This window comes from Gorilla gorilla, chromosome 20, assembly GCF_029281585.2.
Source record: "Gorilla gorilla gorilla isolate KB3781 chromosome 20, NHGRI_mGorGor1-v2.1_pri, whole genome shotgun sequence".
NCBI lineage: Eukaryota > Metazoa > Chordata > Mammalia > Primates > Hominidae > Gorilla > Gorilla gorilla.
In genome coordinates, this window is record NC_073244.2 from 67603681 (window position 1) to 67630222 (window position 26542).

General features: G+C 57.7%; 3 protein-coding genes across 10 annotated transcripts; 2 read left to right on the forward strand and 1 right to left on the reverse strand.

The window, feature by feature from the left end:
• Nucleotides 1-508: 508 nt before the first annotated feature.
• FIZ1 (FLT3 interacting zinc finger 1) lies at nt 509-15335 on the reverse strand. 4 transcript variants are annotated; one of them, XM_063701662.1, is made up of 3 exons: nt 15200-15335; nt 6732-7061; nt 509-2791 (listed from the first exon to the last, which is right to left on the reverse strand). In XM_063701662.1, exons 1-3 carry the CDS (start codon nt 15236-15238, stop codon nt 1595-1597), a joined length of 1566 nt encoding a protein of 521 aa, XP_063557732.1. In that variant the 5' UTR covers nt 15239-15335; the 3' UTR covers nt 509-1594. The 4 variants fall into 4 exon arrangements, with proteins under 4 accessions (XP_063557732.1, XP_030863633.1, XP_063557733.1 ...); XM_031007773.1 differs by lacking the exon at nt 15200-15335 and adding an exon at nt 8636-8722; XM_063701663.1 differs by lacking the exon at nt 15200-15335 and adding an exon at nt 7655-8455.
• On the forward strand, nt 8921-12303 carry ZNF524 (zinc finger protein 524). 4 transcript variants are annotated; one of them, XM_063701666.1, is made up of 2 exons: nt 8921-8959; nt 11240-12303. In XM_063701666.1, the coding sequence occupies exon 2, from the start codon at nt 11278-11280 to the stop codon at nt 12070-12072; it is 795 nt and encodes a 264-aa protein (XP_063557736.1). In that variant the 5' UTR covers nt 8921-8959; nt 11240-11277; the 3' UTR covers nt 12073-12303. The 4 variants fall into 4 exon arrangements, with proteins under 4 accessions (XP_063557736.1, XP_030863635.1, XP_063557734.1 ...); XM_031007775.3 differs by lacking the exon at nt 8921-8959 and adding an exon at nt 9011-9187; XM_063701664.1 differs by lacking the exon at nt 8921-8959 and adding an exon at nt 9195-9570.
• Nucleotides 14404-26470, forward strand: ZNF865 (zinc finger protein 865). 2 transcript variants are annotated; one of them, XM_004061485.5, is made up of 2 exons: nt 14404-14931; nt 22800-26470. In XM_004061485.5, the coding sequence occupies exon 2, from the start codon at nt 22826-22828 to the stop codon at nt 25997-25999; it is 3174 nt and encodes a 1057-aa protein (XP_004061533.1). In that variant the 5' UTR covers nt 14404-14931; nt 22800-22825; the 3' UTR covers nt 26000-26470. The 2 variants fall into 2 exon arrangements, with proteins under 2 accessions (XP_004061533.1, XP_055226592.1); XM_055370617.2 differs by lacking the exon at nt 14404-14931 and adding an exon at nt 15395-15886.
• The last annotated feature ends 72 nt before the right edge of the window (nt 26471-26542 follow it).

Here is a 26542-nt window from a genome sequence, read left to right on the forward strand (position 1 = left end):
TGTTGGAGGTGGATCATGTATTTAAGGGACGGGACTCATTTTGATTGATACTGACTCTAATTGTATTTATTTATGAAACAGAGTCTCACTCTGTTGCTCAGGCTGGAGTGCAGTGGTGCGATATCGGCTCACTGCAACCTCCACCTCCCAGGTTCAAGAGATCCTCCTGCCTCGGCCTCCCGAGTAGCTGGGATTACAGGCATGTGCCATCACACCCGGCTAATTTTTGTATTTTTAGTAGAAACAGGGTTTCACCATGTTGGCCAGGCACGGTCTTGAACTCCTGACCTCAGGTTATCCGCCTGCCTCGGCCTCCCCAAGTGCTGGGATTACAAGCGTGAGCCACCAAGCCCAGCCTAAACCGACTCTAATTTAAAAGGGGATGTACTATTCAAAGCTTTGAAACTTCTCAGGAGAAAACGAGGACCCGTCTCTATTTAGGGAGTCTGTCCTAAGAGATTCCCCATCCCCCCGCCTGGAGCCAAGGATCAGAAAATGAGACATCAGCGACTGACAGGACAAGGTTTATTGGGGGTCCTGGAAACACTGGGGAGAGGGACGAGGGGGCAAGGTCGAGGCTTACAGGGGCACCCCCTAGCCAAGTGCCCCCTTCCCCTAGGGATTGGGAGGAAGACAGAGACAGACAAACCAACAGAGATGGAGAGAAAGACCAACGGATGCTACGGAGAGAGGGAGGGAAACCCCAGTGTCCACCACCTCCCACTCAGATGAGTTCACAGGATAAAGAATTGCGTGGACCGGTCCACACGCTACAGGAAAAGAGAGGAGTGTCTGCCCTATTCACTCTAAGGAAGGTGGCAGGCCACAGCCTAGACCAGCCCATTCCATGTGATGGGGGTGTGTGCATATAGATCAGTCCATTCTACTGGGCAAGGGGATTTCAGGCCAGTCTGTTCTAGTGTTTGGGGTGGGGAAGATCGTTAGGGTCGATCCATTCCACAGTCGGGGAGGGGGGATTCGAGGGCAGGGGGCATCTACCCTGGTCCCTCTTTCAGCACAGGGAATGAAAAAGGGGAAAGGCAGATTTCGGCTATATCCATTTTCTGGGGTCACCAGTGACTCTGGTGGGTGGCATTTGGAGGGATCTAGGAAAATTCAGGGACATGCTCCCTCCACATTCTCCAGATCAAGGTCGTTAGGAATGATGGCTCTCAGGGAATGGGGCAGTCTTCCCTTGGTGGGGGTGGGTGCCCATCTTTTATTATTAGGGCTCTCAAGATGAGAGGTACTTGTGGAGACCCATTGCTCACTGCAAAGTCCCCATGTCTTGGGGACTTAGGGCTACCCACACTCATTCCAGGGACCTCAGGCTCAGGAGTCTCTCCCTAGATTTGGGCTCTCCTGCCCCAGCTAAGGACCCTGTTTGTTTGTGGTCCCCCAGCCCCAGCCCCAGCTCCGGGGCCTTTGTGGGTTTTTGGTGGCCCCCACCTCTCCAGTCAGGGTCCCCTCATTTCAGGGCCTGCGTCTGGATTTGGATTTGGAGGGCCGGGGCCTCACGCGCAGTACCGAGGTCCCCTGGTCCAGGCCGAGTCCAGGTGGCTGGGTGGAGGGCAGGGCGCACGCAGCCTGGCAGTCAGTCCATGCCCCGGTGCAGCTTCAGGTGCCTGGAGAGGTTGCTGAGCGTGATGAAGCCCTTGCCGCAGATGTGGCAAGGGAAGGGCCGCTCGGTGCCGTGCAGCAGCCGGTGGCGCTTGAGGTAGCACTCGTGGCGGAAGAACTTGCCGCACTCCAGGCACGGGAACGGCTTCTCGCCAGTGTGCACCAGCACGTGCCGCTCCAGGTCTCGCGGCGAGCGGAACAGCTTCTCGCACTCGGAGCAGCCGAAGATCTTCTTGCCGCGGCCGGAGCCAGAAGGGGGTTCCCCGGACGCCGGTTCCCTTTCCCGGGCCGCGGCCGCTGCCTCCTCCCCGCCGCCCTCACCGTGGCTGACCCGCCGGTGCTCCTCCAAGGCGGCCAGCGCCGCGTACAGAGCCCCGCAGTGGCCGCAGCCGTAGGTGGCCGGGCCCGAGTGGGCCTCCAGGTGACTGGCCAGGGCCGCGGCCGACGCAAAGAAGGTCCCGCAGTCGCACTGGTACAGGGTGTCTTCCGAGGGCTCGGCGGCCGCCGCAGGTGCAGGCGCCTCCCCACCGCCCTCGGGGAGCAGCCCCCCGAGCTTGGGCACGCCGCCCCCCGCGGGGCCCAGGAGCAGCCTGCGGTCCGAAGCCAGAGGAGCGTCTCCCGCCTCCGCAGCGGTGCCTTCGCCCGCCGTCTCGGGCCCTGCGCCCGGCCCCGCGGCCCAGGCCTGCGCTGGAGGCGCGCCCGGGCCCTGCAGGTCGTGCGTCAGCTTGTGCCGCTCCAGCAGCGCGGGCGCGTTGAAGTCGCGCTCGCAGCGCGGGCACTTGAAGGGCTTCACGTCGGTGTGCGCTGCCCAGTGGGCCGCCAGCTCGCGGCCGTGGTCGAAGCGCCGCGCGCAGGCGCCGCACGCAAATGGGGGCAAGGAGGCCGCGGCCGCAGCGGCGGCCTCTGCCAGCCCCCAGCTGGCCAGACCCGCACCTGCCCCCTCGGGGCCCTCTCCGCCGCCGGCCCCTGAGCCCCCGCACACCGAGCAGGGCCCCACATTGCAGCAGACGGAGCAGGGCGCACTCAAGGCGGGCAGGCCAGGGCCGGGCTGCAGGGGAGAGGGGAGAACCCCACGGTGCTGGCGCTTGAGGTGGCGGCCCAGGCTGGAGCGTGAGGAGAAGCGGAGCTCGCAGACCAGGCAGCAGTAGGGTTTCTCACCAGTGTGGACGACCTAGGGGTGCGGGAGGAAGGGCACAACGTCAGGGCTGAGAACCTAGCCCGGACAACGGATTCCTGGACTCCCAGAGGGTTGTGGCACAAGCTCTCTGTCACACCTACAGGGCCATGATCTAGGGAAACGCTCGTCCTATCACTCTCTGCTTGGGGTCACGGTAGATTCTTTTGGTCCTTAAAAAGGCCATGTCCTGGCTGGCCATGGTGGCTCACGCCTGTAATCCCAGCACTCTGGGATTGCATAAGCCTAGGTGTTTGAGACCAGCCCAGGCAACACAGGGAAACCTTGTCTCTACAAATAATTTTAAAAACTAGCTGGACACGGCACACTCCTGTGGTCCCAGCTACCTGGGAGTCCGAGCCAAGAAGTTTGAGGCTGCAGTAAGCCGTGACCATGCCACCACATTACAGCCTGCACGACAGGGTGACACTGTGTCTCAAAAAAAAAAAACAAAACAAAAAAAACCACGACTGGGTGCGGTGGCTCACGTGTGTAATCCCAGCACTTTGGGAGGTTGAAGTGGGTGGATCATTTGAGGTCAAGAGTTCGAGACCAACCTATCAACATGGTGAAACCCTGCCTTTACTAAAAATACAAAAATTACCCGGGCCTGCTGGCGGGCACCTGTAGTCCCAGCCACTCAGGAGGCTGAGGTAGAAGAATCACTTGAACCCGGGAGGTGGAGGATGCAGTGAGCCAAGGATGTGCCACTGCACTCTAGCCTGGGTGACAGAGCAAGACTCTGTCTCAAAAAAAAAAAAAAAAAAAAAAAAAGCCCGGGTGCGGTGGCTTACGCCTGTAATCCTAGCACTTTGGGAAGCCGAGGCAGGCGGATCATGAGGTCAGGAGATCGAGACCATCCTGGCTAACACGGTGAAACCCCGTCTCTACTAAAAATTCAAAAAATTAGCCGGGCGTGGTGGTGGGCGCCTATAGTCCCAGCTACTCAGGAGGCTGAGGCGGGAGAATGGCATGAACCCAGGAGGCAGAGCTTGCAGTGAGCCGAGATCGCACCACTGCACTCCAGTCTGGGCGACAGAGCGAGACTCCATCTCAAAAAAAAAAAAAAAAAAAAAAAAAAAAAAAAAGAAATCACTATCTGTGGCTAATGGCTATACTGGACAGTGCAGCTCTAAAGTGACACAGCAGCCAGCCCTAGCAGGGTGTGTCTTCTCCCTTGTCAAGCCCTGCTGTCCCAAGCCAGTTATCATGAGCTGAATACAGCCCTTAGGTGTGTTAGGGCAGAGAAGTGATTTTGAACCAAATCTGGCTACTGCTCAGAGTTTCTCCCACTGAACGCTTTTCACACATACAGATTCAGGGAATCACTTCCAAGTCTAGGGAATCGAATCTCCCAGGAGGGAGTCCAGGAATCTGTATTTTTTTCTGAGGCATTGCCAGGCTTGTAGACTGTGTAAAACCGTGCCTTAGAGAGGTTTTTTGTATTGATATTTGTCCTTGTTGATTTAAGATTTTGGAATAGCAGAGAGAGATTTGTGAGTATGGTAATGTCTTCCTGGAGGCCTGTGAGGAGAAGGGTGAGGCTGGATGAGAAAGAGTGCAGTGCTTGATTAGTAATGTCTGCCAGGGACAGATCTGAAGAAGGAACAGGGAGTGATGTTCATTTGCCTTTCTGGCTCCAGACTCAATGCACCTGCTGTACAGTGTGGGTGTAGGGATCTCTATCCTCTTTGTCACTAAATTTATTCTCTCTCTACTCTTTTAACACAACAAGATTATGCTGGTCCCAGGGCCCTTGTACATGCTGTTCTCACTGCCTGGAATGCCCGTAGGTCTATTTATCTGTCAGCTCCTTGGAAACCCTTCCCGGAATCTGGCCCCCTGGCTCATCAGTGATCCTCTTCCACCCTCCTTCTTTAAAGCCTATGGCTCACAGCACACTTAGTGTCTACATATAACTTGAGTGTTGTCTGTCTCCCCACCAGCTAAGGACGATAAAAATAGCGACCACACTGGTTTTGCTCACAGCTGTATTTCCAGGGTCCGGCACTCTCCAGACTTCTCCTGAGCCACACTTTCTGCTTCTCCGTGCTCCAGTCACATTGGCCTTCCTCCAGTTCCTCCAAAGCCTGCTTTGCTTCCTTGAAAGTACACATCTTGTTCCCTGGATCCGGAAAGCCTCGGACCCCAGAGGCAGATCATTCCTCGCCTTTTTCTCCAGAAAACCATCCCTGACCCCATCCCCGATCCAGACTGCTTCAGATCTCTCTTGCATTAGCCTCAGAATATGGTTATCCTCCATCCTCAGACGTCTCGGCTGCAGCCTAACATTGATTAACCTGGTTGTTCAGTTCACATCTCCCACATTGGACTCGAGGCCATACAAAGGGTGGATAGTATCTGTTTTGTTCCCTTAGCTATTTTTTTTCCCCCAGAGAGCCTAGCACTGTACCTAAATACAGTAGGTGCTCATGAAATGGTTCAGTTGAATCACAACCTACTGGTGGGCGGGGGTGAGGCCCCTCAGGGGACTGTCAATTGTTGCATCAAGCTAAGGAGCTCCCCTTTCATCCTAAGGATCAAGGGATTTAAGCAGGGGTCACCTGGTCACTCTGTGATAGATGCAGAGACTGGACGTGAGGGAGAGAGACAGGAAGGAGGGAGACCACTGAGAAAGCCAGGGCCAACATTCAGGATGTGAAGTCCTGAACCAAGGCAGATGCATGGGGACAGAGAGGACAGCCAAGTGTGAAAGACCATCGGTAGATGCCTGGTTTTCTTCACCCTGGTTGTGCAAGTGTCTGGCACATAGACAGAGTGTGACCTAGCCCGTCCCATCTTTCACCTTACCTCCTTCCACCCCAACCCCACAGTCTCCCATCGCTTCCTGGAACACAGCACACTCCTTCCTTCCTCAGGGCCTTTGCACTTGCTGTTCCTGCTGCCTGGAATGCTCTTCCCAGGGAGGATTCCTCACACTGCAGGTTGGCTCAAGTATCACCTGCCCTAACCTTCCCCACCCTGTCTGAAGTAGCCCATAGCACTCCTCTCTTTACTCTCACACATTGATTTGTATTTTTTGTTTGTTTGTTTGTTTGGAGACTGAGTCTTGCTCTGTCGCCCAGGTTAGAGTGCAGTGGTGCAATCTCACCTCACTGCAACCTCTGCCTCCCGGGTCCAGGCGATTCTCCTGCCTCAGCCTCCCAAGTAGCTGGGATTACAGGTGCATGCCAACACGCCTGGCTAATTTTTGTATTTTTAGTAGAGACAGAGTTTCACCATGTTGTCCAGGATGGTCTCGATCTCTTGACCTCATGATCTGCCCACCTCGGCCTCCCAAAGTGCTGGGATTACAAGTGTGAGCCACTGCGCCTGGCCAGTATTTTTTTCTTAAAATTTCCTTTCTATCTTTTTCCAGAACATTCTTGCCAGCATACTTGCTTTCTTGCTTCTTGTCTACTTGGCTACTGACCACCTCCAAAAGAAAGTAAGTTCTCTGAAGGCATGGAATTTGCTTTTGCCTTGGCAACACAGCCGTTTGGTGCAGGGAAAGCTGATAGTCAATGAATAAAGGAATTAAGTATATAACTGATAATCAATGAATAAAGGAATTAAGTATACACCTGATAAACCTATGTCTTAAAACGGTAAGGAAGGAAAGGATAAACACTAGATTGCAGATGCTGGTGCGTGCACGCGGGGTTATTGGCAGGGAGATGGGGCGGGGAGGAGCCTATAGACGGGGAAATTTACTATGAATGTTCCAGTTCGTGGGTTGCTGGTGACTGAATGAGAAATAGCGCATGCTTTGAAGGGTCAGGGTGCTTTGGTAGGGAGGGAGGGACATTTTCTAATGGGAGGAGGCGGGCGCCTAGGCCTTGGGCCAGCTTCCTTTTGCCCAGAGTACAGTGGGGCGCGGGATCCCACCGTAGTCCTGACCAGGGAGGCCAGCCTGGGGCCGGCCTGTGGGACTCACCTGGTGGTGCAGCAGGCCGGTGGAGTCGCGGAACCCCTTGGGGCAGGCAGAGCAGCGGTAGGGCCGCTCCCCGGTGTGCGAGCGCAGGTGGTTGGCTAGGTTGAAGCTGTGCTTGAAACCCTTGCCGCAGCGCGGACATGCGTGGGGCTTGAGCGCTGTGTGCCGGGCAAAGTGGCGCCGCAAGTCTGAGCGGTAGCGGAAGCTCTTGCCACATTCACTGCAGTGAAACGGGACCCTGGGGGCGGCAGCGGCGGGCGGTGCTGGTGCAGGGGTTGGGGCGGGGACGTCATCCATCGTGGCGGGGAATACAGTGGTATGTGGGGGCTCTCTCTGGAGTAGTGGGGAGACAGAGGAGCAGGTGAGGGGGTCGGCTCCCCATCAGCTCTCTCCTCCCAGGTTCCCAGACCCACCACCTGTCCCCTGGGAGACCCTCCCACTGCCCACCTCTCTAAGCCACTCTCATTGTTCTTTAAAATTCTCCTACTCTCTTAGAAACCCTTCTCTCGCGGCTCCACTCCTCTGGCAAAATCTTCCTAATCACTTCACAGTCTCCTCACTCCACGGAGTGTTTTTAAGCCTCTCCTCGCTCTTCGCCAATGCGCGGCCACTGCTCTCTGTGCCCCTCCCACTGTAATTTAAGCCTCTCCCACTCTTCCTTAAGTCCCACCTACTCCCTTCAAAGTCCCCCACAGTGTTCCCTAAGGATCTTGTATTCTTTGCCAAGCCCTTTTCCTTCCAAAAGGCCCTCTCACTCCCCTCTAAGCTCCTCCCACTCCTCTTCCAGGATGACCACTTAGCAAATGGGAGGGCAAAGATTTGGGGCCAAGCACACTGGAGTCATCCTTGCAGGGAGACCACAATTAGTCCTGTAACATCAGATAATAAAAACTCTTCATCTGTAAAATGGGAATAGTAGTACCTACCTCATGGAGTGGTGGCGAGAATTAAGTAAAATTGTGGCAATAAATGCTACGTGCCTACTTAAGCTGGTGCACAGCAAAGACGCAACAAGCAAGCTGTTTGGATGACTATTATCCCGTAAGTTCCTCCTGGATTCCTCCTTAAGTCCTACCATGATTGCTAAGTTATTTGACTTATCTAAGCCCCTCTCGGGTCCACTAAGACCCACTTCCAAAACTCCACCCAATTTTTCCTTTAAAGAAGCCACATCCTTTCTAAGACTCTCCACTGGACTCCCGTCACCTTCTCAGGCCTTCTCTACGAAGTCTATTCCCATCCCCTGCAAGTCCTTTCCACATTCATTATAAAGACCTGATAGTTGCATTAAACCCCTCCAAATTACACCCTTAAACTCCACCCCCTCACTAGGCCTACCTACTTCTCTAAGCCACACCCCAGACAAACTCCATCCCTTCTACTCTAAACTCCTCCCTCCTGCTTCCTGGGCTCCCTTTACCCAACCAGCCTCAATGAGTTTCCTTCCACCCCTCAATCCAGGACCTACCCACCATTCCTTCTGAGCCACGCCCCTTTATCAAACCCCACCTCTTTGCCTAAGACCCTCCCATTTTCTATCCAGACTCTCCCTCCTCCACGCCCCTCCCACTTCCACTCTAAGCTCCGCCCAACTCAGGCTCCTCCCAGCCCTTGCTCCGCCCCAGCAGCCACTAGGCCCCGCCTCCTCCTCCACCCCGCAGCCTGAGGAGCGGGCCCCCCCCCCCCTTGCCCAGTCTGCTCCAGGCCCCAGGCCCCGAAAGCCGGCCTTTTGTGCCCCTCCCCCTGCCCCTAAAAGGTGCAGCCCTGGGCGCCCGGTTGGGGGGCAGGTCGGGCAGGCCCCGGGGCCAGGCGAGTCCACCTCGCTCGTACGGAGCGTTGGTCCTGGAGACCCGGGGCGGCCCCGGGAGGCCGGGGAAGTCCGTCGGCTTTCCTCTTTAATTACTTACACCTCCCTCTGGGCGCCGACATTTTGGGCAGCGGGGGCAGCGTCACTTCCACCCGGGGGGCCCCTCGACTTCCGCCTCAGCTCCCTTCCCCCGCCGTACTCCCCCTTTCTCCCGCCCTCTTGGCTCCCCTTCCTCATCCCCGCCCTTCTCCCTCTTTCCCTTTCCTTTCCCAGCCCTGGAGGTTGAAGAAGCCAGGCCCGCGCCATCTTGGGTGAGGGCAGCGGGAAGGGGCGGGGCTTAGGGACACCCACGGCGCCATACAGACTAAGGGCAAGGAGCTGAGAGTGCGGCGGCTTCTCCGTGGCGACACTAGGCGATGCTAACGTAAATGAGAGCAGATACTATTTCTTTTTCACAGCCTCGGACTCCCCCGATTAGGATGTACAGTTGGACTAGGGAAAAAAAGAGAAAGCGAAGTGCGCCAACTGCAATACAGAGCTGGAAAAGACCGGCACCATCTTATCTACTCAGCACTCCATGGGCTTCGAAGCCTGTCCGGTGCCATGTTAATTACGGGCACTGGGCAGCCATTTTCCCGCTCCTCATCGTTCGGTATCTGTCTTTGGGTCACCCGACTGTGTGCTTTGTGAGAGGAAAGGCGTTTCGAGGTGGTTGGGGATGTGGTGCTGGGTTATTTCCCACTGGGGACACACCAGGGCCGCCGGTGCGCAGGCGCGGCTTCCGGGCGTGGCCGCGACCGGTCGTTAGGACCCAGCGAGTCCCCTTTGTTTCCCGCGGGCGCGCAGGCGGGCGGGAAGGGCAGGAAGGGAGGGGCGCGGCGCTTCTCCGAGGGGCGGGGCCGGCACCGCGCGCCGCCGCCCCCGCCTCGCCGCCGCCGAGGGGCAGGGCCCCCTCACCCCCTCCCCTTCCCACGCGCCGGCCCCGTTGCCCCCGCGCGCGCGCACACTCGCGAGCCCCGGCGACATGCAAATGAGGTACCCGAGAGGCGGGGGGCGCAGGCGGGAGGGGGGGTGTGGGGGTAGGGGAGGCCGGGCCGCGCGCTCCCGGAGCGCGCTTCCAACACCTGTTCCTGCTCCCGCGCTCGCGCCCCGCGAAGCCGTCCGGGCGCGCGCGCGCGCAGACCCCCTTCCTGGCAGCCCCCGCCGCCCGCTTACCCGGCGCCGCTCATTGGCCGTCGCCCCCGCAGGGCCCGCCCAGCGCTTGGGCTTCGCAGCTCGGGGGCCGATGGGCGCGTCAGTACCGGGGCGAGGGGACGGGGAGGGTCGGGGGACCAGTGTCACCCTTTCCACCGTTCCAAAGACCAGACTCCTAGACTAGGCTACCCCGTGGGAGCGAACCGTATGGAAAGGTGGTTGCTCCTCTCTGGACAGCAGTGTATGTGGCTGTTAAAGGGGGGGGGGGGAGGTGCAGGGGGGCACCTGCAGCACCTGCTTCCAGCTGCACCTGTGCCTCCCCTTCCCCTCCGTTACACCCCAATCCCATGCTCCCAGTATCTGAGTGGGCGCCGGGAAGATGGTGGTGGCGTTGGTGAAGTTTACTGAGTGCTTACTATGCACCAGGCAGTGTTCGAAGGGCATTTTAAAGCCCACTGTCTCATTCGATTCTCCTGACAACCCTGGTTTATTCACTTTTCAGAGGAGGAAACTGGCACAGTCAATTGCTAGTTATAGGCAGAGCTGAATTCAAACCCAGGACTGAGCCCTCGTAATGTTCCCTTTCCTCCTTGGGTTTATATGTTCTTCATTCTCTGGGACATTCGGGTCACAAGACCTGTTTCCAGTTTTGGCCCTGCCATTTACTGGCAGAGGAACTTAGGCAACTGACTTGGCTTTCCTGTGCCTCAGTTTCCCCATCTGCAAAATGGGACAGATATGCCCTATTCAGAGGGTTGCTGTGAGGCTTAGCTGCTCCTGATAACAATGGCTAATGTGTCCTGAAAGCTTCTGTGTATGAACACTTTGTGGGTATTATGCTCATGGCATGTCTGGGCAAGTACGTAGAACTATGTGTCCCATTTTGCAGAAGTCTTGATTAAGGCTTAGAGAAGCGAACACCTTGCCCAAGGCCACGCAGAGAGTAAAGATTTGAACGAATGATGTCTTGACTCCAGGGCCCAGGCTCTTAACATCGCAGATATGTTTCCTCATCCAGGAATCAGGGTCAAATATCACCTGGGACCAGTCCCTTTTTTCGACTCCGGAACCCCTTCCCCACTTCTGCCAGTCAGCAGGGAGGGATGAGAGCATTCGTGAGGCCTCTGTGGCTCTGGAGTTTGATGGGCTCTCCGTTTCAAGGATCACAATACTGGTCTGCACTCTCAGTTGGACTCTATCCTCTCTGGAAGGTTTTTTTGGGGGGGAGGTGGGGAGGGGTGTTGCTCATGTTGATCTTGAACTTCTAGATCCAGAAGGAGAGTTAGGGAGGCATAGGGATGTCTGGTGGAGCTCAGGGAAGTGCCTGTTTATCAGCTGATACAAGATCATCTCACTGTTTTACCCACCAGCATAGCTAAAATTGTGTATCTGGATGAATGTCAAACACACCTTTGTCAAGAGACTTGGAGAGAGGGATGGGCGAGGTGTTGGGGGACACAGGGGTGCTCTAGACCCTGTGAGCACTGACTCTGCCCCTCTCTCCTCTTAGCTGGCTCCAGTGCCCAGACCCAAGCCCCCCACTGCTCAATGGACATCCCCAGCCCAGACCCGTTGCCTTCGCCTTTGCCCGGGGAGGAAGAGAAACCTCTGGCCTTACCTCCTCCTGTTCCCCGGGGCCGCCGAGGCCGTCGTCCTGGGGGAGCCACCTCCTCAAATCGGACACTCAAGGCCTCCCTCCCTCGCAAGCGGGGCCGCCCCCCCAAGTCAGGGCAGGAGCCCCCACTGGTGCAGGTGCAGGGGGGGACAGCCCCAGTAGGCAGCAGTGGCGGGAGCGACCTCCTCCTGATCGATGATCAGGGTGTGCCCTATACGGTCTCTGAAGGTTCAGCGGCTGGGCCTGAGGGCTCTGGCCCCAGGAAGGCCCCACACTTCTGCCCGGTGTGCCTGCGGGCCTTCCCCTACCTCTCCGACCTGGAGCGCCACAGCATCTCGCACTCAGAGCTGAAGCCGCACCAGTGCAAGGTTTGCGGCAAGACCTTCAAGCGCTCCAGCCACCTGCGGCGGCACTGCAACATCCATGCCGGCCTGCGGCCCTTCCGCTGCCCGCTGTGCCCCCGCCGCTTCCGCGAGGCGGGCGAGCTGGCGCACCACCACCGTGTGCACTCGGGGGAGCGCCCGTACCAGTGCCCCATCTGCCGGCTGCGCTTTACAGAGGCCAACACGCTCCGGCGCCATGCCAAGCGCAAGCACCCGGAGGCCATGGGGGTACCCCTGTGTGCACCAGATCCAGGGTCTGAACCGCCGTGGGACGAGGAGGGCATCCCGGCCACAGCAGGGGCCGAGGAAGAGGAGGAGACAGAGGGGAAGGGGGAGCCGGCCTGACCCACACCCCCGGCCATCGCTCCCTGGGCCAGGTTTAGAGCAGGGAGTTTGGCTGGTGCTGGGCCTGAGCCAGGGGGCCGGGACACCCTTGTTTCTGGTGGTCTTCCCGTTGTGGGAGCAGGTGGAGGGTAGAGACCTAAACTTTTGGGTCCAGCTGCCTTCAGCCCCCCTCCCCCAGACTAACAGACCCTTGGAGGCAGGGGCTGTGGAAATAAATCTCTGCCTGCTGGCTGCCTGTGTGTGTTCCGTGCCGGGATGCCATCCTCTCCTGCCTTCAAATGTTCTTCCTCGGCTACACCGTCCTGTCGGGAGTGCGGGGAATTGGAGAGGACCCCACTTCCTGTGCCTCATGAGCGTGGTGCTCGCTAAAGAATGGTTTTGGGGGGAACCTTGGCCCTTTCCCCGTCTCCATCAGACCCCAAAGTCCAGTGGTCCCTCGGAGTCCGCGGGGAATTGGTTCCACGAACCTCGCAGACACCAAGATCTGGGCATACACAAGTCCGGCAGTGGGCCCTGCGGAACCCGCGGATGTAGGAAAATCCGCCCTTCGTATACTGTATGTTCCACCGGTGTTTGGGTGAAAAAAAGTCCGCCTGTCAGTGGACCTGCAGTTCAAACCCCTGTTGTTCAAGGGTCAGCTGTATTCCCAGTACACATCCAATCTAACTAAAAACATTGAACCTTCCATGCAGACCTGACTGTAGGTCCGACCGCCTCTCTCCTAGCCAATTCCTAGAAATTCTGCAGCCACTTTGCCCCACCTCCTTGTCCTGAGGACCTACTGTTTGGAAGGAAAAATTAAGACAGGTATGAGCAGGACTGACGGTCTGGGTAAGGTTTAGAGATAAGGGGTGTGGCTTGGGGCGGGGCTAAGGAGCGAGGGGTGGGGCTGAGACTGCGGGGCAGTTAGGCTGGGACCTGGGGCGGGGGCTTAGAAGAGGGTTAGAGTTGGGTGGGGCTTAAAGAGGTTTAGGGGTTGGTTCGCAGAAAGTGAGAGCGGTTTAAAGAGGATGGATAGAGTTGATCTTATAGAGAGTAGGGGCTTGCAGCTGGGGAAGAACAGGAGGAACTGCGTGAGAGTGGGGCAAGGAGGACGGATAATGTTTTTTTTTGAGACAGGGTCTCGCTCTGTCATCCAGGCTGGAGTGCAGTGGCCCTATCACCGCTCACTGCAGCCTCGACCTGCCAGGCTCAAGCGACCCTCCCGCTTCAGCCTCCGAAGTAGCTGAGACTACAGACGGGCGCCAGCATATTTAGCTAATTTTTTTTTTTTTTTTGAGACGGAGTCTTGCTGTCGTCCAGGCTGGAGTGCAGTGGCGCGGTCTGGCTCACTGCAACCTCTGCCTCCCGGGTTCAAGCAGTTCTCTCCCTCAGCCTCCCGAGTAGCTGGAATTACAGGCGCCCGCCACCACGCCTGGCTAATTTTTGTATTTTTAGTAGAGACGGGGTTTCACCATCTTGGCCAGGCTGGTCTTGACCTCCTGACCTCGTGATCCACCCGCCTCGGCCTCCCAAAGTGCTGGGATTACAGGCGTGAGCCACCGCGTCCAGCCTAATTTTTGTATTTTTTTTTTGGTAGAGACGGGGTTTTGCCATATTGCCCAGGCTGGTCTTGAACTCCTGTGCTCAAGCAATCCGCCTGCCTTGGCCTCCCAAAGTGCTGGGATTACAGGCGTGAGCCACCACGCCAGGCCAAGAGAACGGATTTTAAGGTGAGGGGCGGAGCTTATAATAATTCAGCTCTGAGGTGGGCGTGGTTCAGGGCCGAGGGCCGGGGGCCGGGGCTTAAAGGAGAAACTTTGAGGGAACAGGGTATTAGAGGTGGGACTTAGAAGGTGCTGAGGGGGGCGCACGACTGCTATGGAGGCGGTGGGGAGAGAAGGAAGTACTTAATCTAAGGGAAGTTCCTGGGAGAGTGGAAGCTTAGCAGGAGGGGCTGAATGGGTCTGGGTTTGGCTGTTTGGGATGGGGCTGAGTTGGGAGCCGGGATTATAGCGATTATATGAGCGGGCAGTGTCAAGTGTGGTAAATCCATGGCTCTTGACCAGCATGCAGCAGAATCAGCTAGAGTGTTTCAAAACACGGATGCCTAGACCCCCAACCCCAGGGCTTCTATTCCGCATGGTCTGAACAGGCAGCCGGATGCTGCTGGCCTCCCAACTATCCTTGACAACCACCGATTTAAAAGAATGCTTTAGAGATGGGAGGCACTCAAAAGTCACGAGGTGCAACTTAAATGCTATGGGGTGAAGGGGCGGGGCTTACATGCAAGGGGCGTGGCTTGGATGGAGGGGGCGGGGCTTGGGGAGGGGTGAAGTTCCAGAGAGTAGGAGCTTGGAGAGGGGGAAGAACAGGAGAAACTGCATGAGGGCGAGGGGAAGAAGACAGATTTTGAGGCAGTAGGGGGCTTATAATCACGCTGTGAGATGGGCGTGGTTCAGGGCCAGGGGGCGGGGCTTCAGTGTGAGACCCGAGCCGGAGGTGTGGCTTAACCGGACGCGCAGAGCGTGTCGCGCGCGGGGGTCCCGGAGAAGAGGCTGGCATTCAGAGAGCAGGCGCACCTGGCTCAGTTCGCCCACCGGAAGCGGCCCGGGCTTTCACCGCTCGCGTCCCCGAGTCAGTGCGCAAGCGCATTTCCCCCCTCCTGGTCCCCGCCACCGCCTCCTCTTTCCGATCCTCCACGCCGGCGCCTCGGGAACGGGCGCGACTTCCGCTTCCGGGCGGGCGGGCAGGCGGGCGGTGCGGGGCTGCCGGGGAGGGGGGAGGGGGCGGCACTTCCGGTCGGGCCCTCGGGTCTCCCCGGAGCGGCGGCGCCTCCTCCGCCTCCTCGGCCTCCTCCCGGCGGAGACCCCGGCGCCGGTGAGTGACGGGGTGCGTGGCCCGGGGGCCCGGGTGCAGCGGGGGCGGGGGGCCCCGCCCTGGCCCGCTCTGGTCCCCAGAACGTCCCCCAACCCCTAGCAAGTCAGTGCAGCTCCCGCCGGGCCCTTGCCAAGGGACCCCCAATCACTGCTCCCCGGTAGGACCACTGCAGATAGCTCCCCCATGAACGCCCCCAGCTAGGATGACTGCCAAAGCGCTTTCATTCGTGGCGATCCCCTAAACGGCTGCCAGGGCCCCCAAATGATACCTCCTCGTAGGATCCCCTCCACATAGCGCTCCCCGTCATTGCTTCTTCCAGGTCAGCCTCCAGATGCCATCAGCATTGCCCCTCCCCGTGTAGGGCAGCTGCTCGTGAGCCCTCTTGTTAGTATCCTCTATGTAATTCTCCCCAGAGTGTTGCCTTGGTGCCTTGCAGCAGAACCGTCCCCCGTTATCTCTGTCCGTACACAGCAACAGCCCCCAATGGCCCTGACCACCTCCCTCCCCATCAGAACGCCCCTTCGTGGGTGTGAAAATACTTTCTATTCTGGTCAGCACCAAGAATGCCTTTTTCCCTTCTGCAGGTCCTCCAGTGATTCCCCTTAAGAATGCCCCTTTCAAAGCCACCCCCCATCGCAGCGGCACAGCTCCCTCTAGAGTTCCTTCACACTCACATCCTCTCCCGCCTCAGGTAGAAATATCCGCCTGCTTAGCTCCAGGCTCCCATGAAATACTCCCGTACCTCCTCTCACCCCACCCTCATCGCGGTCAGCCCGTCTTCATTACTTCTGCCACAGAACAGTGTCCCGCAGTGAGGCGGTGAAGCCTTCCTTCCCAGAATGTGCCTCATCCTCTTCCTATGGCGTGAACAACTGTTGCCCTGACCTGCAGCTTCTCACCCAGCTCTCAGGCTATCGTCCTGGACTCCCTAGGGAAGACCCTGGACTTCACTAGGGTGTGACTTCTTTTCTCATAGGCATTCCTTCTGCGTTGAACGCATATTCACTATTCTAGCTGAAGGGTATAATATACAGCCACGAAGGGGGTCGATACACACAGTGTTCTCATTGTGCGGGGTCTCACAGTCTGGTTGATCAGACACGAGTCGACAAAGATACACGGGGTTTTGTGGGCTCTCTGACAGCCTGATGAACTACTTTAGAGGTGAAAGCTGAATTACAAGAGGCAGCTTAGCCATGCAAAGATCTGGGTGAGCAGGCAGCAAGAACAACAAGTGCAAAGGCCGTGAAGTGGCTGTGAGCACGGTGAGTGGAGGAGCAGCAGGGGAGGCCGGTGAGGGTGGAGTGGAAGATTTGAAGGCAAGAACAGGAGGAAGGAAGCTTTGGTCTCAAAAGGCTTTGGAGGTGAGGGCACTGGGATAAGTTATCTAGCCTTTGTCAGCTCTACCGAGCCCAGAATGTTCTTCATTCATTCATACGTTCATTCGTAAACACTGGTTGAACAACTGTTTAATGAGCACCTACTTTACATTGGGGGTACAACAGAGAACAAAATAGACAAGAATCCCTGTCCTCATGGAGTGGATATGCTAGTTGAGGGGGCAGATGATTAAAAGACAAAATACAGGCCAGGCGAGGTGGCTCATGCCTGTAATCCCAGCAGTTGGGAAGGCCAAAGTGGGAGGATTGCTGGAGGCCAGGAGTTCAAGACCAACCTCGGCAACATAGTGAGACCCTGTCTTTACAGGAAAAAAAAAAAAAAAAAAAAAAAAAGCTGGGTGTGGTTGGTGTGCACCTGTAGTCCCAGCTATTCAGGAGGCTGAGGGGGGAGGGCTGCTTGAGCCCAGGAGTTCGAGGCTGCAGTGAAAAAAAAAAAAAAAAAAAAAAAAAAAAAAAAAACCAAGAGTATATGTGCGTGTTCAGAATATCATGGGATAAAGAGATAGACCTGGGGGGCTGTGGTTCAGGATGGCCTCCCCCAGGATTTTCCTATGTCTTGTCATCTTGTCCCTCCCAAAAGCCACACACCAAAAAGTTATACAAGAGTAAAAATTCCCCTTCTCCTGGACAACTGTGGCCCACTGGGGGGCTGCTCTTAACAGCGCCCCAACCCCAGGAGCGAAGTGATCAGGAGGATGAGCCCTGGATTCCACTAGGGTTCACAGCTTTGAGCAAATCACTCCCTCCTTTCCTAGCCTCATTCATTCACTTCTTCAAACAAAAATGTATCAAGCCAGGAACTGTTGTAGGTCCTGGGGATGGAACAGTGAGCAAGAGATAAAAATCCTTGCCTTCAGGAAGCCGATCATCTGGATGGGGAGACCAGCAAAATCAAGGCAAAGAAGTAGATTATGTGAGGTTATAAATGATGCTGAGCAGTAAGGAGAGAAATGAAGCAGGGTTAGGGATATCAGGATGTGGGCCTGGGTGACAGGTCATTGGTTACTGAGAGGCTCATTGAGAAGACAGTTGACCAAAGATGGGGAGGAGGTGAAGGGGTGAGCGAGATGGTTGCCTGAGAGTCAGAATATTACAGGCAGCAGCCACAGCCAGTGCAAAGGCCCTGCAGCAGGAATAGAGTGGGCGCATTGGAAGAGCAGCCAGGCGACTGTGGAGGTCATTGTAAGGATTGTGGCTTTTTTTTTTTTTGAAAAGGAATTTTGCTCTTGTTGCCCAGGCTGGAGTGCAGTGGTGTGATCTTAGCTCACTGCAACCTCCGCCTCCCGGGTTCAAGTGATTCTCCTGCCTCAGCCTCCCGAGTAGCTGGGATTACAGGCATGTGCCACCACGCCCAGCTAATTTTGTATTTTTAGTAGAGATGGGGTTTCTCCATGTTGGTCAGGCTGGTCTCAAACTCCCGACCTCAGGTGATCTGCCCGCCTTGGCCTCCAAAAATGCTGGGATTACAGGCGTGAGCCACCGTGCCCGGTCAGGACTGTGTCTTTTGAATGAGATGGGGTTACTGTTTGGTTTGGGACCGAGGATAGACATGCTTTGGTTATAGTCCTCCTGTCAGTAAAATGGGAATAATACTAACACATTTGTTGTGAAGTTTGAATGAAACAAGCCACATAAGGCACCTAAGCACAATGCTTGTTAGAGGTCAACAAATGTTGGTGACTTGTCCTGGTCTTGGGTCAAGCCAAGAGACTTGGGATTTGTTGGCAGGGAGATGGGTGGAGCAATGCATGTTTCCAGTATGAAGTGGGATGGGGGGGGTCCTCCTTCATTTTGGAGGGAGAAATACTGAAAGACAGCATGTGATGGGACTCTGGAGCCTTGCTGCCTTTCTTCAACCACTGGCCCTGCCACTAGTTAATAATGTGACTTTGGAAGTTTGTTTGTTTGTTTTTGAGAAACAGAGTCTCACTCTGTCACCCAGGCTGGAGTGCAGTGGTGTGAGCTCACTGCAACCTCTGTGTCCTGGGTTCAAGCAATTATCCTGCCTCAGCTTCCCCACGAGCTGGAACTACAGGTGTGCACCACCACACCCGGCTAATTTTTTTATTTTTAGTAGAGACGGGGTTTCACTATATATTGGCCAGGCTAGTCTCGAACTCCTGACTATAGTTGATCCACCCACCTCGGCCTCCCAAAAGTGCTGGCATTACAGGCATGAGCCACCATGCCTGGCCTGACTTTGGAAGTTTAATTTACCTCTCTGGCCCTCAGTCTCTTCCTTTGTATTTCAGAGTCAATGCTTGTAACCATCTTCTAGGGTTACTGGGAGGATTCGTTGAGCTAACACACATCAGAGTTAGAAGAGAGCTGGGCTGGTAGAAAGCACACATCCAGTGTTATATGCGCACGTTACTCTTTATTAACAAACCAGAATTTCATCACAAGGCAGCGTCGTTGCAGCAGAATGGCCCACAGTCTGGCATCAGAAAGACCTGGAATCAGTTACCTGCTTTCCTCTTTATTGGCCACATGACCTTGGAGGAATGCCTTCCCATGCTGCTCCTCAGTTTCCCCACTTATAAGATGCGCCCAGTCATGGTACAGGACTGTGCTGCCTCCAGGCAATGACAAATATCAAACTGGTCAAACAATAAATGTGAACCGTTAATACACTTGCTGTGGGACTCCTGTCCCTTGGTGGTGGTGGTGGAGGGGTGGGTCCCTCCCCATCATGCTTCTCTCCGCATAAAACCCTCCTATGACATCCCCTCTTAAAAAGATACCAGTTTAGGCTTGAGTTGTATGAAAGAGGGAATGTTTCTGGTTTCCTAGTGGAAATTATCATGAGCCTGATCAATTCTGTCCACCACTGATGTATCCCCTTCAGCATCTCCACACCCTGCCCTCAGTGCCCTCCTCATAACATCACTGTCCCCAGAATTGCTTCTCCCAGGAGTTCCTGGGATCATTTAGCTCCATTTCTGCTACATGTCCCCCTCCGTTCCTCTGGGAGTTTGATCAGCTTAGTCTCATCGCTTTGTTCATTCCACAAATATCAAGATAGACATTCACAGCTGTGCATTTCCCTCTGAGCATTGCTTTGGCTGCACCTCCTCAGCTTTGGTATGTTGTGTTTTCATTTTCATTAATTGCTAAGCAGTTTTTTTGTTTTTTGTTTGTTTGTGTTTTTGAGATGGAGTCGCGCTCTTGTTGCCCAGGCTGGAGTGCAGTGGCACGATCTCGGCTCACTGCAACCCCCACCTCCCGAGTTCAAGCGATTCTCCTGCCTCAGCCTCCCAAGTAGCTGGGATTACAGGCGCCCACCACCAAGCCTGGCTAATTTTTGTATTTTTAGTAGAGACGGGGTTTCGCCATGTAGGCCAGACTGGTGTCGAACTCCTAACCTCAGGTGATCCTCCCGCCTTGGCCTCCCAAAGTGCTAGGATTACAGGTGTGGGCCACCGCACCTGGCCAGCATTTTCTAATGTATGATTTCTTTGTGGACCCATTGGTAATTTAGGAAGGTGGTGTTTCCTTTTCACATACCAGCAGATATTTGTCAAGCACCCACACTGGGCCAGGTGCTACGCTAAGTGCTGGGGTCACAGGGGCGAGCAAGACAGGCCAAGTCCTTGCTTTCCTAGAGAGGGGCCAAACAGTAAACACACAGAAAAGGAATAACATGAGTTGGTGGCAATAACTATAATGAAACACCTGCGGCTGGATGAGGGACTGGAGAGTGATGGGGTGAGGAGTGCTGAGTAGAGACGCAAGGAGGCTCCAGAGGGAGCCTTGTTGAAATCTGGCGAAGAACACTGTAGGCAGAAGAGAAAGTAACCACCACCCTCTCCCACCAGGCCCCTTGTATAGACACCCCTCATAACCCGGAAGACATCCTTAAATAAAGCTCTTATCCTGATAGTTCTCCCCTCACCTTTGTTCACTCGGGGAACAGCCCAGTGAAACACCGCTGTGGGGGCAAGGGTGGGAATGGGGTTCAAGCCCATTGATCCAGACTCTTACTCCATGACCATGGCAACTCACTTTGCCTCTCCATGCCTTAGTTTTCTAATTTATCCAATGGCGGGAACAGCTGCCCCTATTTCTTAGAGTTGTGGGGAGTCAGCGAATTAATATGTGTGACGTGCTTAGAACCGTGGCAGGCCTCTAGGAGGTGTCCAGTCAGTGACAGCTACGATTAACGTGTGCTCTAGTGGAGACAAGCTAGTCAGGGGCTTCTTTCCCCAAACACTCTTGCCCTCCCTCCCCATAGCGCCCTAAATCACCCCCTATTCCCTGCATCCTTATGGCCTGTGTTTGCCTCCCTGGCCAGTCAGCCCCCTCCAGAGCTGTCTCCCCAACATAGGTTCCACCTACAGCCTTCCAATTACCACCCCAGCCACGCCTGTCGTCTTTCCGGAGATCAGATTAAACGGAGGGGGTGTGAAGGGCATGGGATGTTGAGTCTTGTCCAAGGACAAGGACACCCGGAGCTGGAGACTAAAAATATCTCACTCCAGGATGGCGTTTGGGGTGGGGGTGGAACAGACACTCACCCCTCACCTGTGGGAGGAGAGAGCAGCCCGATGGATAGAGGATAAAGGGTCCAGGCCTTGGTAGGAACCCCCTTGACCCCCATAGTGGGCTGGGCTTAGAGCCTGGCCCCCATCGGGTAGGGATGATGGACAGGAAGCGGGTCAGACCTCATGGGCCCTTCACCCACTCACCCTCCGCCCACTTGGTGGAGGTGCTTCCCCAGGCCAGCAAGTAGACCAAGAACTCGGAGATCAGTTACGGGTGCTGAGGGTCTGGTGTGGTGTGGGGTACACACATGGATACCTGCCATCTGGAATGAAAAGTCGTGTAAAGGAGGTGCCAGAGAATGATGCCGGGGGTGGAGGGTCAGGAGAAGCCCCACTAAGGGCAAGGACATGGGGGGGTCAGGAGAAGCCCCACTAAGGGCAAGGATGGAACTCAAGCTCCTGCTTCTGTTGCTAGGCTTAGCCCAGGTGTGTGATGTCATGGATGGTACAAATAGCTCAGGGGGTTGAATGCATTCTGCTGATGCATGTGTTTCAGTACGTTCTGTTCCAACCCTGTTGAATCTCCCTGCGGTATAGGGGTCCCCCCATTTTAAACATGGAGAAAGTGTGGATCCCAGTGGAGATGGGATTTGAACCCAGGTCTGTCCAAGCCCAGGGTCTGTGTTTTGATTGTATCAGACCACCTTCCGACTATATGCCAGCCCCCTTGCTGGAATTTGTTTCTCCCGGGCAAGCAAATTCTCCTTTCTACCGTCTATTAATATTAAAAGAGTGCACCCCCCATACTGACTTTTTTCAGTTCTCTAGGCTTGTCCTGACTTCCCCATTTCTACTACTAGTAGTAACAGTGATAACAGTATCATATCTTCAATTTTTTAATTTTAGTTTTTAGAGCCAAGGTCTTGCTCTGTCACCCAGGCTGGAGTACAGTGATGTGATCACAGCTCATTGTAGCCTTCACCTCCCGGGCTCAAGCAGCTCTCCTGCCTCAGCCTCCCAAAGTGCTGGGATGACAGCTGTCAGCCACTGTGCCCAGTCCATACCTTCTATGTACTGAGTGCTTACAGAGTGCCAGGAACCACCCCCTAAGAGCCTTGCACATGTGTGTGTTGAATCCTCACAGTCCTGTGAGGTAGGCATGTGCTTTGTGGTCCCCAGGTGTAGATGAGGAAATGGAGGCACAGAGAGGTTCAGTCACTTGCCCGTGGCCACACAGCTAGAAAGTGGCAGGGCTTACTTTTGATTCTGGCCCCAGAGTCCTCCCTCCTAATTACGCTGATAGAAACTGTGATTCCCCTTATCATTATGCTCATTTTAGGATAAAACCTGAAGGGATGAGGACGGAGGGCTGTGGGTGCGGTAGGGTGCAGGAGTATGGAGACACAGCAGAGGGTCTGAGAGGGTTTGGAAAGAAAACTGAGTCCAGAGGCCCCCAGGATGCTTGGACAATTGGAGTCTGAAAAGGAGAGAAAGTAGAGACGGCCCAGGCCAGCGCGCTGGCTCACGTCTGTAATCACCCAGCACTTTGGGAGGTGGAGGCTGGAGGATGGCGTGAGTCCAGGAGTTTCAGACCAGCCTGGGCAACAAAACAAAACCCCGTTTCTACAAATAATAGAGGGCCTGCAGGTGGTGTGGAGGAGAGGGTCTCCTCTACAAAGCTGTGTCAGGACCCCAGAAAAGATGGGGAGAGATGGAAGGAATTAGAGAAGGAGAAGAGGTGGGGAGTGGGTGGGAGTTGAGAACACAGAGAGGGAAGGTGAAGGTGAGTAGGAGAGTCCTGGGGCCAGGGAGCCAAGAGGAAGGGCTGCCCTTTCGGGTGGACAGGCAGAGGGACTGGAAGCCTAAATCTGGAAGGCGAGGGGGTGATCCGCACAAGGATGGATGAGTGGGCGCACAGCTCCATTCACCTGCGGGGAGACCCAGCGCCGCGGCCGTGTCCTCAGCCCCGTCCTCCTCTTCACAGGGTCTCCCGTCTCCCACCCGCCGGAGATGGAGGCGAACCCAGCGGGCAGCGGCGCCGGGGGTGGCGGGAGCAGCGGCATCGGGGGCGAGGACGGGGTGCACTTCCAGAGCTACCCCTTCGACTTCCTGGAATTCCTCAACCACCAGCGCTTCGAGCCCATGGAGCTGTATGGGGAACACGCCAAGGCGGTGGCGGCCCTGCCCTGCGCCCCCGGTCCCCCGCCGCAGCCCCCGCCGCAGCCCCCTCCCCCGCAGTATGACTACCCGCCCCAGTCCACCTTCAAGCCCAAGGCGGAGGTGCCCTCCTCGTCCTCCTCCTCCTCCTCCTCCTCCTCTTCCTCCTCGTCGTCCTCCTCGTCCTCTTCCTCTTCCCAAGCCAAGAAGCCCGACCCGCCCCTGCCGCCCGCCTTCGGGGCGCCCCCTCCTCCCCTCTTTGACGCTGCTTTCCCCACTCCGCAGTGGGGCATCGTGGACCTCTCGGGACACCAGCACTTGTTTGGGAACCTGAAGCGAGGAGGGCCCGCGTCCGGGCCGGGGGTGACTCCTGGGCTGGGCGCTCCCGCGGGGGCCCCAGGGCCGCTTCCTGCCCCCTCGCAGACCCCGCCAGGACCCCCCGCGGCGGCGGCCTGCGACCCCACCAAGGACGACAAGGGCTACTTCCGGAGACTGAAGTACCTGATGGAGCGGCGCTTCCCCTGCGGCGTGTGCCAGAAGTCCTTCAAGCAGTCCTCGCACCTGGTCCAGCACATGCTGGTGCACTCGGGGGAGAGGCCCTACGAATGCGGCGTCTGCGGCCGCACCTACAACCACGTGTCCAGCCTCATCCGCCACCGCCGCTGCCACAAGGACGTGCCACCGGCCGCGGGGGGCCCGCCTCAGCCCGGCCCCCAGCTCCCGCCGCTGGGCCTCCCAGCACCCGCTGCCAGCGCTGCCACCGCCGCCGCCCCTTCCACGGTGTCCTCGGGCCCTCCAGCCACGCCCGTGGCGCCTGCCCCCTCCGCAGACGGGAGCACCGCCCCTGCTGGTGTTGGGGTGCCCCCTCCTGCCACCGGGGGTGGCGATGGCCCGTTCGCCTGCCCACTCTGCTGGAAGGTTTTCAAGAAGCCCAGTCACCTCCACCAGCACCAGATCATCCACACGGGCGAGAAGCCCTTCTCCTGCTCCGTGTGCAGCAAAAGCTTCAACCGCAGGGAGAGTCTGAAGCGCCACGTGAAGACGCACTCGGCCGACCTCCTGCGCCTGCCCTGCGGCATCTGCGGGAAGGCCTTCCGCGACGCCTCCTACCTCCTCAAGCACCAGGCGGCCCACGCGGGGGCGGGCGCCGGGGGGCCTCGGCCCGTGTACCCCTGCGACCTGTGCGGCAAGTCCTACTCGGCGCCGCAGAGCCTGCTCCGCCACAAGGCCGCCCACGCCCCGCCCGCTGCCGCTGCGGAGGCGCCCAAGGACGGGGCGGCCTCGGCCCCGCAGCCCCCGCCCACCTTCCCCCCGGGCCCGTACCTCCTGCCCCCCGACCCTCCCACCACAGACAGCGAGAAGGCGGCGGCGGCCGCGGCGGCGGTGGTGTACGGCGCTGTGCCCGTCCCGCTCCTGGGCGCCCACCCGCTGCTGCTCGGCGGCGCGGGGACCAGCGGGGCGGGAGGCTCGGGCGCCAGCGTCCCGGGAAAGACGTTCTGCTGCGGCATCTGCGGGCGCGGCTTCGGGCGCCGCGAGACCCTGAAGCGCCATGAGCGCATCCACACGGGCGAGAAGCCCCACCAGTGCCCCGTGTGTGGGAAGCGCTTCCGCGAATCCTTCCACTTGAGCAAGCATCACGTGGTGCACACGCGCGAGCGGCCCTACAAGTGCGAGCTCTGCGGCAAGGTCTTCGGCTACCCGCAGAGCCTCACCCGCCACCGCCAGGTGCACCGGCTCCAGCTGCCCTGCGCTCTGGCCGGGGCAGCCGGCCTCCCCTCCACCCAAGGCACACCGGGGGCCTGTGGGCCCGGGGCCTCGGGCACGTCTGCGGGGCCCACCGATGGGCTGAGCTACGCCTGCTCGGACTGCGGCGAGCACTTCCCGGATCTCTTTCACGTCATGAGTCACAAGGAGGTCCACATGGCAGAGAAGCCATACGGCTGCGACGCCTGCGGCAAGACCTTCGGCTTCATTGAGAACCTCATGTGGCACAAGCTGGTCCACCAGGCCGCCCCCGAGCGCCTGCTCCCGCCCGCACCCGGCGGCCTGCAGCCCCCGGACGGCTCCAGCGGCACGGATGCGGCCAGCGTGCTGGACAACGGGCTGGCGGGGGAGGTGGGGGCGGCCGTGGCGGCACTGGCAGGGGTGTCTGGGGGTGAGGACGCAGGCGGGGCGGCGGTGGCAGGTGCTGGCGGGGGTGCCAGTTCCGGCCCCGAGCGCTTCAGCTGTGCCACGTGCGGCCAGAGTTTCAAGCACTTCCTGGGCCTCGTGACTCACAAGTACGTGCACCTGGTGCGACGGACCCTGGGCTGCGGCCTCTGCGGCCAGAGCTTCGCGGGCGCCTACGACTTGCTCCTACACCGCCGCAGCCATCGGCAGAAGCGGGGTTTCCGCTGCCCGGTGTGCGGGAAGCGCTTCTGGGAGGCGGCCCTGCTGATGCGCCACCAGCGCTGCCACACGGAACAGCGGCCGTACCGATGTGGCGTGTGCGGCCGAGGCTTCCTGCGCTCCTGGTACCTGCGGCAGCACCGCGTGGTGCACACTGGCGAGCGGGCCTTCAAGTGCGGCGTGTGCGCCAAGCGCTTCGCGCAGTCGTCCAGCCTGGCAGAGCACCGGCGGCTGCACGCTGTGGCCCGGCCCCAGCGCTGCAGCGCCTGTGGCAAGACCTTCCGCTACCGCTCCAACCTGCTGGAGCACCAGCGGCTGCACCTGGGCGAGCGCGCCTACCGCTGTGAGCACTGCGGCAAGGGCTTCTTCTACCTGAGCTCCGTGCTGCGCCACCAGCGCGCCCATGAGCCGCCGCGGCCCGAGCTCCGCTGCCCCGCCTGCCTCAAGGCCTTCAAGGATCCCGGCTACTTCCGTAAGCACCTGGCTGCCCACCAGGGCGGCCGGCCCTTCCGCTGCTCCTCCTGCGGCGAGGGCTTCGCCAACACCTACGGCCTCAAGAAACACCGCCTGGCGCACAAGGCCGAGAACCTCGGGGGGCCTGGAGCAGGGGCGGGCACCTTGGCCGGGAAGGATGCCTGACCGAGGGGTTCCCATCCCACTCCCATCAAAAGCCCCCTTCTGGACTCCCACCTTCCAGGACTGATCAGACTCTTCCCCGCTCCTCGCTGTTGCCCCATCCTTCAGAACTTCAGACGGACTGGCGACCTTCAGGGCGCACGCCCGACAGGCTCAAGACTGAATCACTCCCATCCTCGACCTCTCTGCCCTCCCCTCATCCCATCAGACACTGAACCCTATCCTCCGTCCAACCCTCGTTTGTGACCCGCATCAGTCCCCGCCCCAGCAGCACTCTGCCCCCAGTAAGTTTTGGCGGAAATGGGTCTGAACCGCCCCTCCCCCTCCTTTGGAATCTGGCTGGACAGTGGAGTATGAGCAGAGTTGGGAGGGCACAAGGGAGTGCTGGGTGCTTTTTGGGGTGGGGGGGTGGGGGGCGGGGTGGCAGACGCGGCTTGTACAGAGCGGAGAATAATAAATCTTACCATGAAGGCCGCTGGAGTCCATCCTTGCATCCCACCCAGGGAGAGTGGGGATCACATGGTGGCAAAGCACAAAGTTAAAACT

Excerpts from the sequence above, each read along its gene's own strand:
- ZNF524 (XM_031007775.3), top strand. The coding sequence starts at position 9,139 with ATGTTAATTACGGGCACTGGGCAGCCATTTTCCCGCTCCTCATCGTTC. Across the intron at positions 9,188-11,239 it reads TTCCCGCTCCTCATCGTTCG|CTGGCTCCAGTGCCCAGACC; the intron begins GTATCTGTCTTT and ends CTCTCCTCTTAG.
- ZNF865 (XM_004061485.5), top strand. The coding sequence starts at position 22,826 with ATGGAGGCGAACCCAGCGGGCAGCGGCGCCGGGGGTGGCGGGAGCAGC.
- FIZ1 (XM_063701662.1), bottom strand. The coding sequence starts at position 15,238 with ATGACGGGGAGCGCTATGTGGAGGGGATCCTACGAGGAG. Across the intron at positions 7,062-15,199 it reads GGAGGGGATCCTACGAGGAG|AGAGAGCCCCCACATACCAC; the intron begins GTATCATTTGGG and ends CCACTACTCCAG. Across the intron at positions 2,792-6,731 it reads CCGGCCTGCTGCACCACCAG|GTCGTCCACACTGGTGAGAA; the intron begins GTGAGTCCCACA and ends CCGCACCCCTAG.